Consider the following 14413-nt stretch of genomic DNA (forward strand, 5'->3'; position numbering starts at 1 on the left):
CCCACGGGGTATTTATCTTCTCAACCGTTGCTTGCACAAGTGTTCAGAAGCAAAGGGCCCTAAGGCAAGTAGCTTGCTTTGGGGCTACTGTGGACAGGGGCGACAGAGGGACCTGCGGCAAGAATGCCAATTTGATGGTCCTGAGGAGTACCTTACCGACCTCAAATTAGGAGTTACTCCTACTGCTATACTTCCTGTATGGATCACAAAGTGGTACAGAGTATCTGATGAGTATGGAAGGAAGCAAATTGCTTTGAATCTCCGACATATTAGTACGTGGTTATCAACCTCTTGGAGTCAATATGAGGGACTGCTAGGTGAAGGAGTTGGGAAGATCGGTCGGCAACTAGGAGTTTAGGCAGCTATTTTACAATAAAAAGCACACATTGCTTCGGTGTTTTCAATGCTTCGATTATCTTCGCGTGAGTACACCTCGATTGACGTAATGCTGCAGCGATTTAATGGGAGTTCCATAGCTACGGGACGGGTTAGCCAGCGACGCGGCGCGATGAGGGTTGCCTGACTTGCTGGTCTCTTGTCGGTTGGAAATGGTTGTAGGAGGAAGAAAGTGAGCGATTGCTACTGCGCAAGGTACAACAGCCTTTTGTGCGCGTGAGTCACAGCTGTGTTGGCGACAGGTAGGAGGAGGTCAACTTGCAAGTCGCAGAACAGGCTCTTTGTTCCAAGGCCGCGTAATTGCGCAATGTCAGTGTCAGCACGAATCAATCGGTGTTCGTCTTCCTCCGGACTCAGTGTTCAGTCAACCAACATTCCCCCGAATTCCACTTCGGCCTTCCCGCTTGCTCGAGCTCAGTCGCCATACAGCACAAACAGTCGAGCGCAGTCCTTTGGAGTCGTTCGTGAGAGATGATAGGCTTCACTTGGTGGAGAGCCAGGTGGGCAACAAAAGAAATCTCCTCTAAGGCTTAGAAAAGTAGCCTAAGTGCTATTCTAAGCTCGCATAAAGTGGCCAAAATTATTGTCTCTTATGCTTGCGGCGGCCAGATCTTCGAACTACTCTTCTGCTCAATGCCGAAACAACCGTAAGTGCTTGCTCCCTACACAGGTGGGTATCAGAAGAATTGTCATCTAAGGCTTAGGACACAGAAATAAAGTAGCCTAATTGCTAGTCTAAGCTCACATAAGGTGACCAAATTATTTCATCTCTTAGGTATGCTCTCGCCGAACTTTCGTCCTCTACCGCCCGGCAGCCGCCAAGTTTCTGCACCGCCAAGTTCCAGCACAAAATATTGTCCTGCACGTTTCTCTTCCAACATTCTTCCAACACTCTTCCACAACTCTTCCGATCACTCTTCCCTCCTTCATCCCTTTGGTTACCTCAGTCCCCATGAGCAAAGATATAAAGTGAAGTAGTTCGTGAAACTGGCAGTCAAGGTGAAAAGCATTACTCAGGTAATAACCTTCCAGCTTATAAGTTATTCCTCGATTGTATTGGCATCCGCTAACTGGATGATTTATAGGGCGGCAGCGCGCGCGTCAAATAGCCCAAGAAGAAGATGATAGAGTCCGAGAAGGAGGAAGCGGCGCTCACTGAGACCGCGAGTGAGATGGAGATGTAGATTAACAGTATCAATCTACCAAGTCTTCTACGCTCGCACATTGTTCGTACCGGCTTTCACGACATTGCAGTAGAAGTCGTCCTGCAGAGCGCTCTACAGCCGCCGAACACTCCCTCTCCTGGGGATTCGGCCAGTGGGGCCGGGGACGCACTTGAGGCCCCGGCCTCAGACAACAAAGCCAAGAAGAAGAAGGAGAAGAAGAAGTTTCGTCCCCTCTGTCGCATCTGCCATAAGCCCAATCACACTGCCGACCAATGCCGCAACAACCGTAAGTCCTCAACGTCAGGATCAGATGAATCAACCGCCAGGATCATAAGAAACAAAATAATTGACTTTACCTTATGCTCGCTTAGACGAGCTTTTAGACTACTTTATCTTGACGCTCTCTCTCTTTCTCTCTCTTTGTACCATAACGCCTGTGTCCAACAGCATCGTCTTGGTATGTCCAATCGGTGAACTATGGGACGCAGTACACCGCTGATCCCACTCAACTTACTGTTGTCCGAACTCTCAGCTATCTCAACTGCCGTACCTATGATGGGCCTCTTCTGTAAGTACAACCTTCTCAGAAGTTGAAGTTTGTGGCTGGGAATGGAGCTAGTGGGAAGATGGTGTGTGGCATGGTCAGATCCGCAAGGGTCATGTCTGTGGCTCTAAGAGCTAAACCTAAGAGGTTGTTGGAGCATTTCTGTTATCCACTTGAGTGGATAGACTGGTCTCATGCTTCCAGTGATGTGCCATGTAGTGGAGAGGTGGTGGGGGCGCACAAACGCAAAAAGAGATGGTGTTGCAACACACCATGACAAGGTTGCTCGACAACGGCAGGATTCGAACCTGCGCTCCCGAAGGAACTTGCTAACTGAATATTTGAAAATTCGAGGCAAGCACGTTAACCACTCCGTCACGTTGCCTTTGTTGATGTTGTGATTGTTGAAAGATGTGTATATCAGGGGGGTTGATGGCGGGCGTCCTACGGTGGAGTTGCAGCACCACACATGTCACATGACTTGACGAACAGCCACAGCTCCCTGCTGAGTCAAACGCAATGAACTGAGCGGTAAATTGTTATTTGTCTCGTTCTGAGTGATCTGTTTTGGTTTGTATCTGACATTATGGCTGTATGTGTCTTCTGTTTCTGGACCGATATCCCGATCAGGATTTCGGCAGAAGTGGGGCACTCTGAAGGTTCGACCCGGAGATAAGCGAGCCAATCAAATAGCATTCCTCGCGGCCACTCCCGCCCCCACTCCCGATAACCACGAGGAGCACCTTCCCATGGACCATCACAATACAATGATGAATTGCGAGGGAAAGAAGGCCGATTTTACCAGTGCCGTTCCAGTCTCCAGGGAAAAAACGACTGTATCAAGATTCGACCAGCGCTTACAAAATATTCCCCACAAGAATTACGACTGAACACAAACTGCAATTCCATGACAACAATACAGCCTCAATCCCACGAGAACTTGACAAATAAAAGTGGAAAGTAAATCAATATTTTCTAAATACTGCACGAACTCCTATTGTCTCGATTAGCTAGACTTATACCTCTCACTACCATCGCATTTCTTGTCTTGTGCAGCACACCGGGTGATGCTATCGTCGTATATCACCCTATAGCATAAATGTCACAACAGGAACATGCTTTGGGAAATCATGGCTAACCCTCATGGCCCAATTTGCGAGCTCGAATTTGAGGACAGTGTTACAATAAAGAACTGCTAGAATTCGATTTCCCAGAGTGTGACTAGAATGAAATCTGCAACTGCAGTCCAAATCGAGCCTTGTGTTTTGGACATGAGCACCAGCAGCCAAACAAGACTACAGGAGATCTTTGGCCCTCTGGTAATGGCTTCTGGAGGTTATCTTATCTGGAGAACAATGCCAGAGCAAAGAGCCGACGTGAGTCCCGTATCAGTTTACTAAAGGTGTCTCTTGACGGGCTAGATGCAGAGGTAACTCTTCCGATGGCGGTTCATAAGGTCTTAATATATGCGAAGCAATGCTAACGCTCTGAATGAGTCCCTCGTCGCCTAAATAGACATAGCAGAATTTTATGTTCTCTTTCTTGTGGCTGAGGACATAGAAGGACGACCACAGAGTATTTCACCACCAGGTGAAATGTGAAGTTTTGATGTTGGTAAAGGAGCTACATTGCCTTGGAGAACGGTCTTTGGGAACTTGCAAATAACTGCACCATGATTAGATATCTGCTCACTCTTAAATCGCCACCATTCCTGGCTTTCCATCACTTTGACGTACTTGTCAATTACTATAGCATCCGGTCACCATTGTCATGAGAGTAGTGAGTCCAGTTTGTTGTAGATGCTTGGAAGTCACATAACGACTTCAACTCTCACAGCATTCCATCATAACGACTCCCAGGAAAACTGCCAACTAATACGCCACTTACTTCGAAAGACATACAGCCCAGTCTTTATTGTCCCCTGATAGTTGTGCCAGAGTGACCTAGAGGTGCGGCAGCAAAGAACCTGCTATCACTGCCTGCCAGCTGCCTAACAGCCAGCACTTCTCGCTATCCCGAGCCCAGCCTGCTGAGCATCGCGATTAGCTAATCTTGTCTAGATATGATCCCCTCGTGCTCTCTTTCCTTCCTCTTTTTCTTTTCTCCTCAGCCATCTTCACACAAGTGAGTTCGCGATCTTCCTTTTGCTCTTCCCCTTCCAACATCACCACAACACATCACGATCATGCTACTTTTCTTGCATTTATCTCTTTGCATCTCTGGCTTCATGCTCTTGCTTCCCTTTTCTTTCTGCGGGCTCCCTTGGTCGGTCTGCGCGGCTGTTGGGGTTAATGTTTCTGCGATCATCATTTTTCTTCATTACACCTCGAGCCTCGCGTTTTCACACTTCCCTTGCCTGTCTCCTTTTTCCCTTCTGCTGTCCATTAATTCCTCCTTATTCATTGCTTTCGATGTTCTCGTCTCGGTCGATTTCTCTTTCCTGCTTTTCGCGCGAGTTCCTCATACCTCAGCACTTCTCGAAAATCCTCAGGCTTCCATGGCCGCTTCAGCTCCAAATCTTCCTTTCAGTTGAGCTCAAACTCGTCGCTCCAACAGTTCTGCACCCTTCTCTCATATCGAACGCTTGCTTTGTCTCATCAAGACCTCATATTGAGGTGGCATCAAGATCATGGCACAACCTACCCAGCCCATTTGCACAGCCTTCATGCCACATCTACCTTTTCACTCTCTGCTTACTTCTCTTCATATGGTAACTTGCCATTGCTAACATATATAAATAGGCGAACATCAAACATAAGACTTTTTTTTTTTTTTTTTTTTTTCGATCAACCATGGCGCCCGTATGTACTTTTTACTCTTACTACTTACTACTTTTACCTACTAACTCCATGTTTTTAGAACCCTTTCACCTTCACCATCGCGGGGGGACACCCCTTTCTCCCCCCGGGGACCGTTGTGTCTGTGGTAAGTTCTATTTCCTACTTCTGATAGTATCTTCATCTGCTAACCTCCTTCTAGTGCCCTGACAATTGTAAGTCCTCCCTGCCCTCAAGTTGTCACAAGAATTGGTCGCCGAGAGCATAAGAGACGAAATGATTTTGTCACTTTATGCCAGCACTTAGGCTACTTTATTTGAGCGGCCTAAGTCTTAGAGGACAATTCCTCCATTACCTACCTACTCCCCTACAGACCAAAGATTAACTTTTCATAGCCAACCATGTCAGAATTGTTTCCGGCGGCGCTGTCTGGTGCCCCCCGGGCACTGTCTTGTCAGTGGCGGTAAGTTCTATTTCCTGGCTCTGTTAATGTTAAACATATGCTGACTTAATTGATTTCCAGACCGCCGAGGTCATTTATCGGCCGGAGGCCGACAAGGAGAAGAAGAAGAACAGGAAGAGAAAGAACAAGAAGAAGTCCAAGAAGGGCGAGGAGGCCAAGGAGGAGGCCAAGGAGGAGAAGAAGGAAGAGACCGAGGAGGAGAAGAAGGAGGAGAAGGAGGAGTAATTCTTTTTTTTTTTTTCCCTCTTTTTTTCTTCTTCTTTCAATTGAACAATCTCTCTTCCGGGCACACATTAATCGTACCGTGACTTTCACGGGCATTGCGGTAAAGATCGTCTTGCAGAACTCTCCCCAGTCGCCGAACCCTGATTCTCCTCCTGGGGACTTAACCAGAGGCCACCAAGTCGTCTGGTGTGTCACTATTGCAACAAGCCCAGCTATTCCTTCGTCACGGACCGCAACCAACGACAGCGCCGTCATGGCTGGGGGTCAGCCGCCGTGCCTGTTGGTAGTACATATAAGGAGGCTAGAAGCTAATTAGTAACAATACTAGATGAAGCAGTCCGTAAGGGTGAGTCAAGGTCAAAAACATCACTCGGAGAGCAACATTCCAGGTATGTAGGTTTTATTTCTCAACCGTTATGGGCATTCGCTAACTTATTGGTACCTATGTAGGCTGTTCCCGCCCCCGCCGGTGTCAAGAAGACGAAGAATAAGGGCAAGAAGGGCAAGAAGGCCGAGCAGACGGAAATGCAATTAATGGTACCAATTCTACCAAATCTTCCGGTGCTCTCACAAACCAACGTTCAATCATCTCTGCTCTTGCTATATCTGCTATCTTGTGGAATATGCTGGCCAGGCCGCCCAAATCAAGGAGCTGCGACGTGGACAACATGGACCTGGATTGGACATCTCTACGATCGCTCCTCCGTCAGGATATCAGAAGAACTAAATCACTCTCTAAATCCTAGGGCTCTGGACTAAAGTGGCCTAAACTCTAGTCTAAGCTAGCATAAAGTAACTAGAACATTTTATCTCTTATGGTCTCAGCGGTTGATGCTTTTGCTGGTAGGCGGCGATCCCCAATTAAGAAAACCGAGGAGGTACCAGCGCTCATCAAGCCCGCCGAGAGTATCGAGATGTAAGTTATACCATGAATTGAACCACTTCGCCACAAGTCTCTTCCACGTTAAAAACAATCGGCCAACTTTCTTATTATTCCCGACAAATGTTTCCCTTGACCTGCAGTAGCCAGGGACATGTCCCAAGATCGACAAACCCCACGTGCCTCTCCGCTTACAACAACTGGTGCACCCCCACCCCACGTTCCTCCCCAACTCTCCACGTGCATCAGCCTCCCACCGTCGTTGGATCTACCACCAGATCGCCCAGATCTACCACCGTCTATCGAACCAACTCTATTCGTCACCGAGAGAAATGAGCCTCACGCGAGCGATTTACAGTTATCGTCTTGGCATTATTGAAACATGCTTAAAAGACGAGACGAAAGCCATGTAACTTCAATGTTCAGCAGGGTATTCATTTGATCTTTCACAATGGTCGCTACATCTTCGCTTATTCAGCTGGCTTTGTTGCCTTGTCTTGTCCTCGGATCTTCTATTGCGCCTAGGGCGAAGTCTTTTGACTATGATTCTCTTACAATAAGAGAGGTTGGCGCTCGAAACACCCTGGTAAGTGGCATGTTATGTTCAGCTGAACACTTGCTAACATGTTCAGGACTGGCGCGTATGGCTCGAGAAAGACGGCCAGCCCATTTCCTTCTGGCACGATGTTCCTTTGTACCCTGAGAAGGGCAACAATCGCATTGTGAGCTATGTTGTTGAGATCCCCCGATGGACTGATGCGAAGATTGAGACTCGTCGCGATGAGCCTATGAGTATGTCCTTCCGCAAGGTAACAGAAGAATTGGCCGCCAAAAGCCTAAGAGACGAAACGATTTGGTCACCTTAGTCTAGGACTTAGGCGACTTTATGTTGACGCCCTAAGCTTTAGGACAATTCTTCTTTTACCCACCCGTCCTCCTCAAACCTTCACTCTTCAACGAGCTAACCATCTGCAGACCCCATCTTTCACGACGACAAGAAGAAGAAGCCCCGTTTCGTGGAAAGTGTCTGGCCTCACAAGTCCTACCCTTTCCACTACGGATCCATCCCCCAAACGTGGGAGAGCCCCAACTTTGACCACGACTTTACTGGATACCCCGGTGATAACGATCCCATTGATCTGTTTGACATCAGCGAGGTGTAAGTACTCTTCTTCAATTCGAGCGACGAAGCTGATGTAGCATAGTCCTGCCCATGTTGGCCAGGTCAAGTCTGTCAAGGTTCTTGGTGGACTGGCTCTCAATGATGTGAGTTACAAGATTGACGATATGAGCATGTTACTGACTTGAATAGGGTGGTGAGACTGACTGGAAGGTCATCGCCATCGACACCAAGGATCCTCTCGCCGCGCTCGTCGACAGTAAGTCATCCCTTCCTCTTCACCACACGTCTAACATCCCCAGCCGTTGCCGATCTCGAAAAGTACCGCCCCGGTCTGTCAAAGACCTTCTACAACTGGTTCACCGTACGTCCAATCTCATCCCCTTCCCCGCCTCTACTAACAACCCCAGTACTACAAAGTCCCCCGCGGCGACTCAGTCCTCGAGATTGTCGGAGGAGACTACCAAGACGCCAAGTTCATGGCCAAGACCATCAAGAGCAGCCACGGCTACTGGCAGGATCTGGTGCGCGGAAAGGTTGACTCTAACGAGATCAACTACAACCAGACCAGCAACAAGAAGTACAAGGGTTATGTCAAGAGCAAGGATGCTACCAAGAAGTTTGGGCTTCCTTCTGAGTCAAAGGTTCTTCCTGCAGCGGAACGACCGGAGAAGTATGATCTTTGGTATTATCTTGATGAGGACTTTAAGTTGATTGAGCTTGGAAAGCAATGAGCAGCAAATGTGCTATTAATAGCTTGACAATAGTTCACAAGAAGCCGTCTCTTGTGGGGATTGAAAATAAGATAAATACAACTTTCAACCAAACTGAACCGTCTCATAAGAACTCTTCGCCCTGATTGTTGGACCATATTTAAACAACACCCAAGGAACCGGCAACAACGCCAACGCAACGAACCCTAACAGACTACTAGCCCAATCAATCCCCAACTTCTCAAACACTACCAACTATTAGCATGTCTTCCAATCAGCCGCCTAGGGGCAAACTTACTCTGAATAGTAAACAACGGAAACACTCCCGCGAACCCATATCTCGCAAGACTATTCGCACTCGCAGCACTAGCAACAACACTCCCATGATACGTATCAGTGATATACTGCATCGTACTAACAAACACACACAGGTTTCCCCACGCAAATACGATCATCGCAGCAGCGGGACTCGCCCATGATACACCCGGCCTCGCTGTCCAGCCGAACCAGAAGAGCCCGATGGGTAGACCGATACTGCCGATCATGGAGGGATAAAGGCGATGTTCCGGAGGGATCTGATGAGGAGGATACTTTCCCGCTTTCTTGCGATACAGGAACACATCACAGAGGATGACCGTGATGAGACCGAGCATACATCCGATGACGATGGAGAGAAATACCAGTCCTGACTCTTCGATGGAGAATTGGTAGACTCGCCCAAACGTATACGGCACAGCAGCGAAGAAACTAAACAGCGTTCCAAACTCAGCCGCGACATATAAACAAATAAATCCAGTAATCGGTTCGAAGAGTAGCATTCGAATAGGTCGAACAACCGCCACGAGAGCAAACATCCTAAGTCTTGCAGCCAACGGCGGCGGCGGGTCGACCTTGAGTCCCTTTCTCTTTGCGATTCTTCGTTTGATAACAGGATGAAACGTCTCGTGTGCGAAAGCTGAGAATATCATGGCTAGGATGGAGAAGAAGACCAACGTCCACTGCGTCCAGCGCCATCCCTTGCGATTTACCACGAAGGATCCTATAACAGGTCTGCATTGTCAGTTTCCTCCTTAGGCACTCTCTGGTTAGATGACTCACCCTAATCCAGGACCCAGGAACGGCATTAGTATAAACACCGCCGAAACAGGCCCTCTATTCTTCGGCGTAAACGTCTCCGCCAACGTCCCCGGCGCAACAGCAAGAACCGGCGCCCAACACAATCCCGCCATGAAGCGAAGAAAGCACAACGCTGCAAAATTATGTGTAAATCCAGCACCCACGGTAAACAATGCGCCGAGAGGAACGCTGGCGACGTAAATGGCGTAGCGACCGATAGTTTCTGACAAAGGACCGCCGATGATGGGTCCGAAGCCCAAGGCGAGGACGTACATTGTCAACGGGAGGAGAGCTACTGTTGAGCTGACGTTGAATTCAGCCATTAGTTCGTTTCGGGCTGGACTCATGATTGATGTGCCGATTGATCTGATTTGTTAGAGCAGTACATGAGCAGAGAGGGGGAGGACTTACGCGAGGATGGCGGATGAGGAGAGCATTACTACCTGCAATGCTTTCTTCCATGATGGCCAATTGAAGGGATTCTCAGGACTCGTATTCCAATCATCAGTCTCTGGTCTTTCGATTTCCATGTCATGTTCCGTCATGGAATCATTCCCCGGCTCGCCTTCGAGCTCGCCTTGTTGTTTCTCAATAGTATCCATGATAAGATATGCATCAACTATACCATCACTCTTCAATCCGGGCTCCAAGATGCATTATATCTATCACATTGGCTTATCAATACATTCATTCAGCCGCAGAAGTCCAACGGCGTTTTGGAAGAGCGGCATTGCTGTCCCGCAGGAGTATTTATGTGTTTTGTCCGTGTGGTTTGGTGATTACTGATCGAGCTGCACCCCCAACCTGCGAATAACTCGGGTTTAAGATTAATGATCACAAACGCGACTATCATCCCTAGTAAGATGTCCTTGTACTTACTGATAATTGAACTGATTATAAAGCTGATCCGACATCTCGTCTTGGCGAGGGGTTATGATAGCCTCGGCTTTGGCATCACAATCCGCTATGAACTCTGGTATTGAGTTCCTCGGGTGCTGGGCCTAAAGTCGCTGGTTGATCCCGTCATTTGTGATGTACAGTATCATGCGATCCGACTCCGCATTTGCGTGCTATGTAGCTTAGGAATAGGATCGGAACGATTTGCTGAGAGCATCGTGAATGGCATCAACAATCAGGTACTCACTCCAGGGTAACTTACTTGGATCTTCAACACCTTCAACTTAACCAGCTTAACGTCATTTTAAGACCTTTTGAGCCTGCCCGACATCTTCTCAATTGTTTCTCATCATTCTCCAATTGAGACTCGAGTTTCTTACCCTATGCTCAAGATCGGAGCACCAGTTCCCGAGATAAACCCGTTCTCACACACCGCACCCATCGTTCATGATCACCATGCATGGCGGATAGTCAGCCCTACGGAAACAGCCAGCTGCCATGAGAAGGACGTCATTCGCATGCACGAGTATCAAACCTCCGTCGAAAACCCATCTGTATGTCGTATCTCGACCAAGACAATGCCATTCCCTACCTACCGTACGTTCCCTACTCACACCGTTCTTCAGCACAGCATGCACAATCACATAAACCTCAATCACAAGCCATCACATGTCATAGAAACAAACTTAACATCAAAACTCATGTTATTCCCTATTACTCATAAACCGAGTCATGCTGAAATCCGAATGCATTACATAACGTCGCACAAACGACAAAATCCAAATGTCTCGGATTCAACGGACCATAAAACACTCCCAGAAACACCATAATGAAGGCCGGGAGAGCGAAATACCTCTCCTGGATGGTATAGTTAAAGTACAAAGTTATTAAAAAAAGATTTGTTTTTGTTTTGGGAAAGTTCCTCATGTCCGTCTTTGTCTATTCTCATTAAAGGGCATGCCATCGCTTCGTTATTTAGTCCGACCAGGCCATCACGTCTCGCTCGGAGATGAAGAACTTGGGCTTCTCGTCGATGAATTGCTTGTGGAACATCTCCAACAAGTCACCGGGGACCTGCTGGCCGATGACGACCTTGATGTGGTCCTTCTTTCCGGTCCAGAGATGCTTGATGAACTTTCCGTCGCAGCCAGACTTGGACTCGGGGAAACCGTTGGCCTCGGTGCAAGGAAGATCCTTGATGTCCTTGGGGTAATCGTATCGGATGTAGGTACCGAAACCACCCTGGTCGGTAGGCTTTCCGGGGCGGTTCTTTCGGAACTCGACACAGTCGGGGTGCTTGCCACCCTCGTTGGGGCAGTCCTCCCACTCCTTGAGAATCTCGAAAGTCTTCTCGTTGTTCTGGAGAACAATGAAACCAGTGTTGAGGTAAACCTTCTCGAACTTGTCCATGTTGTTCTTGTGGTGAGGGTCGTAAGCGAGAGCCAGAGAGTTGGTGTCGGGGTGGAGCTGCCAGTAGTTCATGAGCCACTCAAAAGGCAGGTCGAGGTGGTGGAAGACGGCATCGGAGTCAAGGAAGATGCAGGCCTTGTGCTTCTTGAGGATCTTGGACAGAATCGGGGGCTTCTTCCACGAGTTGCGGCGGTCCTCAAAGGGGTCGGTGATGTCAACGTAGTAGTACTTGTAACCGTGGTTCTTGGCTGTGAGGGGTTAGCAACAGAAACTGACACAAATGGGGTTGTACGAACCGTAGAGCCAGTGGTTCAGGACACCAAGAGAAAGACCGTGGGTCTCGTCAGCGCGGTCCCAGCTCATCAACTTCTCAGAGAAGATCTGGCCGGGCTCGTTGAAAGGTCGGTTGTCAAGATCGATAATGCAAAGGTCCTCGCCAACCAAGTCGGTCCACTTGGGGGCTCCGGGAAGCTCCATGGGGAAAGCGCCGAAAGGAGCGTACTTCTTGTCGGTGGGAGAAACCTTGGCCTTCATGATGTAGTTGAAGTAGTAATCGCCAAGCTCGGTGGAAGCGTTGGAAGCGTGGTCGGGCTTGGACATGGCGTCGTGGGGAGCAGCAGGAGCAGCGGGTTGCGCAGGCTCAGTCTTCTCCTTATCGTCGTGGTGAGGCTGATCATGGGTATCGCCAATGATGGAAGTCTCGGTATCGGTAGCGCTATCGCATCTCGTTAGCAATCGATTTCGCTCGTTTTCGAAGAGGACAACTCACACATCAGTGGGAGGCTCCCAGGTGTCGAGATGGTTGTAGGCCAGGCTAACAAAAGCGACCAAAAAGATGACGGTGCCGGCCATTAGGACCGTCGACCGGTTCGTTCGCACTTGACCAAACATGATGGGCAAGCGATTCCTTTATTTTCCGACGCGCGTATTATCTCAACGTGGAGGAAATGTTCATACAAATGAAGGGAATGAAAGGTGCCTACAAGGACACAAGAAAACCAAACCCGAAGCTTGTCGCCTGGGATATAGAAAAAAGAACTATGGTATCTGTAATGAAGAAAAGACGAACGGTGAAGAAAAGAAGAAGAGGAGAAGTGGGAGAAAAAACAGGAACCAGGTTCTGATAAGGTCAGAAAAAGCGCAGGGCAGGGGGTGGGCGTTGAGAATGGGATTTGCTGCTTTAGGTGGGATGGATTAAATTAAATAAAAAGCGGACAGGGAGAGGAGGAGCAGAGATGGCTAGATGGTGACGACGGAGATGGTCGGGGAAGGGGGGAAGCGAGTTATGGAGGCGGGAAGAAGGAGGCCCGTGAGAGGAGATGCAGCCTGCAAGATTGGACGGATGCAAGGTTGCATGGACTGGAGTGGACGACTTGACTTTCCATGGGCTGGGCTTCCCGCTGTTGTTAGTGCTAGTGCGTGCTGGCCACCCACTGGCATGGACTACGCTAGAATTGAATTGGGCGGCCTTAAACGCTTTTTTGGGGGCTTGAACTTGGCATGAGGCTTGGAGTAAAGTGGCGATATGCACTAAGCAGCCAATGCCAAGTCGCTCTTTGCCAAGTGAATCAGGGGGGACTACAGTGAGTGAAGTGAGTCTTGGTGAGTTTCGTCTTTCTCCTTTTCTTTCTTGGAGGCAATTGTCAAGGTCTTATTCCCAACCCCCTGAAGAGTTTACCTGCCTACCTTATTCTAGGGAGTATCGGTAGTTTGACCAATAGGTAGGGTTCCTGTCAATCTTAGTACATAGATCTGATAGGATGGAGTACCCCCTTTATGTATATGCGTCATCTATCATAACTCAATTAATCCTCTACTCTACTCGAGATGATCTCACGTGGTACTTGAGAGTTTTGTCCTACAGACTTGAGAGTTTATTCTTCTCATCCATCTCTCACCAACTCGACTCTCATACTATGTATCCCATATCTTCACCCCCTGCAGTCACATCTCGATCAGACATTGGATGGTCCTCCCTTTCGGGAAGCCACTTGGCACTTGCATGGTTCGGCCTTGATTGCGATGCACCCATCCGACCAATCACACAATAGCTTATCTGCAACGTTCTCGCTAGGCGGAAATTTGGCTTGGCCTTTTTCTGCTTTAATTTGCAATCGAGGCCCAGATGGGAAAAGTACAGTAAGCTACAACAATAAGCAGAGCAATGCTACCTACTGCAATTGAGTTGACCGAATTGAATTCCGACAAGATGAGTTGAGACCCCTGAAAGATAACAGGAATGTAAGAACTCCCTTTGAAAGAAATGGTATGCTCCCTACCGAAGGGCTGAGACTGAATGAGACAATAACGAGACTTATCGAGTCCCTTGAATACGCATGTCTGACATTCAATCCCAAGGATCCAACTGTGCATGTATGTACAGAGTAGCGATCTCGGATCTCAACTGAACTGTCAACTCCAATAGTCAAGGCTTGACATCAGACAATCAATAGCTCTGCACGCACGGCCATGGCCTGCCTGTCAAGCGGTAATCAATCTCCAGACCAACAAACGACTCCACAAAGAAACTCGGCTCACCGTTAAGCTTCAATCGTGGGGAGACACGAGCAAACGAGTAATCATTCCCGACGGGTATAAATGTTTCAATCCCTTGGTGTCTTAACAACACACGACATAACTAATTCAACCTGGAATCTTTGACTAAAAAAATTGCTTGTTTACAATTTGGATCAACATCTTCTCAAT

General features: G+C 48.3%; 4 protein-coding genes and 1 non-coding gene across 5 annotated transcripts; 2 read left to right on the plus strand and 3 right to left on the minus strand.

Annotated features, from left to right (window-relative positions):
* Nucleotides 1-2393: 2393 nt before the first annotated feature.
* B0J16DRAFT_t79 lies at nucleotides 2394-2491 on the minus strand. The gene has a single exon. It is a non-coding gene; the product is annotated as a tRNA-Ser (tRNA).
* A 3497-nt stretch (nucleotides 2492-5988) lies between these two features.
* On the plus strand, nucleotides 5989-6478 carry B0J16DRAFT_336002 (uncharacterized protein). Its single transcript, XM_046127150.1, has one exon. It carries the CDS (start codon nucleotides 6097-6099, stop codon nucleotides 6328-6330), a length of 234 nt encoding a protein of 77 aa, XP_045987690.1. The 5' UTR covers nucleotides 5989-6096; the 3' UTR covers nucleotides 6331-6478.
* A 219-nt stretch (nucleotides 6479-6697) lies between these two features.
* B0J16DRAFT_336003 (inorganic pyrophosphatase) lies at nucleotides 6698-8402 on the plus strand. The gene is made up of 7 exons (XM_046127151.1): nucleotides 6698-7037; nucleotides 7084-7243; nucleotides 7427-7610; nucleotides 7657-7717; nucleotides 7764-7830; nucleotides 7874-7935; nucleotides 7982-8402. The coding sequence occupies exons 1-7, from the start codon at nucleotides 6903-6905 to the stop codon at nucleotides 8303-8305; spliced, it is 993 nt and encodes a 330-aa protein (XP_045987691.1). The 5' UTR covers nucleotides 6698-6902; the 3' UTR covers nucleotides 8306-8402.
* On the minus strand, nucleotides 8348-10460 carry B0J16DRAFT_85591 (major facilitator superfamily domain-containing protein). The gene is made up of 5 exons (XM_046134580.1): nucleotides 10280-10460; nucleotides 9812-10214; nucleotides 9383-9766; nucleotides 8583-9334; nucleotides 8348-8532 (listed from the first exon to the last, which is right to left on the minus strand). The coding sequence occupies exons 2-5, from the start codon at nucleotides 10000-10002 to the stop codon at nucleotides 8390-8392; spliced, it is 1470 nt and encodes a 489-aa protein (XP_045987692.1). The 5' UTR covers nucleotides 10003-10214; nucleotides 10280-10460; the 3' UTR covers nucleotides 8348-8389.
* Nucleotides 10461-11199: 739 nt separating this feature from the next.
* B0J16DRAFT_85582 (uncharacterized protein) lies at nucleotides 11200-12742 on the minus strand. The gene is made up of 3 exons (XM_046134579.1): nucleotides 12477-12742; nucleotides 12004-12422; nucleotides 11200-11955 (listed from the first exon to the last, which is right to left on the minus strand). The coding sequence occupies exons 1-3, from the start codon at nucleotides 12596-12598 to the stop codon at nucleotides 11273-11275; spliced, it is 1224 nt and encodes a 407-aa protein (XP_045987693.1). The 5' UTR covers nucleotides 12599-12742; the 3' UTR covers nucleotides 11200-11272.
* Nucleotides 12743-14413: the final 1671 nt, after the last annotated feature.

Source organism: Fusarium flagelliforme, assembly GCF_020744385.1.
Source record: "Fusarium flagelliforme strain FIESC 12 MPI-CAGE-AA-0113 chromosome Unknown B0J16scaffold_2, whole genome shotgun sequence".
Classification (NCBI taxonomy): Eukaryota; Fungi; Ascomycota; class Sordariomycetes; order Hypocreales; family Nectriaceae; genus Fusarium; species Fusarium flagelliforme.

Coding starts and splice junctions, on each gene's coding strand:
- B0J16DRAFT_336002 (XM_046127150.1), top strand. CDS start 6,097: ATGCAATTAATGGTACCAATTCTACCAAATCTTCCGGTGCTCTCACAA.
- B0J16DRAFT_336003 (XM_046127151.1), top strand. CDS start 6,903: ATGGTCGCTACATCTTCGCTTATTCAGCTGGCTTTGTTGCCTTGTCTT. Junction 7,718..7,763: donor GTGGACTGGCTCTCAATGAT/GTGAGTTACAAG, acceptor TGACTTGAATAG/GGTGGTGAGACTGACTGGAA. Junction 7,936..7,981: donor CCTTCTACAACTGGTTCACC/GTACGTCCAATC, acceptor TAACAACCCCAG/TACTACAAAGTCCCCCGCGG.
- B0J16DRAFT_85591 (XM_046134580.1), bottom strand. CDS start 10,002: ATGGATACTATTGAGAAACAACAAGGCGAGCTCGAAGGCGAGCCGGGG. Junction 9,767..9,811: donor TCCTCATCCGCCATCCTCGC/GTAAGTCCTCCC, acceptor CTAACAAATCAG/ATCAATCGGCACATCAATCA. Junction 9,335..9,382: donor TTCCTGGGTCCTGGATTAGG/GTGAGTCATCTA, acceptor CTGACAATGCAG/ACCTGTTATAGGATCCTTCG.
- B0J16DRAFT_85582 (XM_046134579.1), bottom strand. CDS start 12,598: ATGTTTGGTCAAGTGCGAACGAACCGGTCGACGGTCCTAATGGCCGGC. Junction 12,423..12,476: donor TGGGAGCCTCCCACTGATGT/GTGAGTTGTCCT, acceptor GAGATGCGATAG/CGCTACCGATACCGAGACTT. Junction 11,956..12,003: donor CCTGAACCACTGGCTCTACG/GTTCGTACAACC, acceptor AACCCCTCACAG/CCAAGAACCACGGTTACAAG.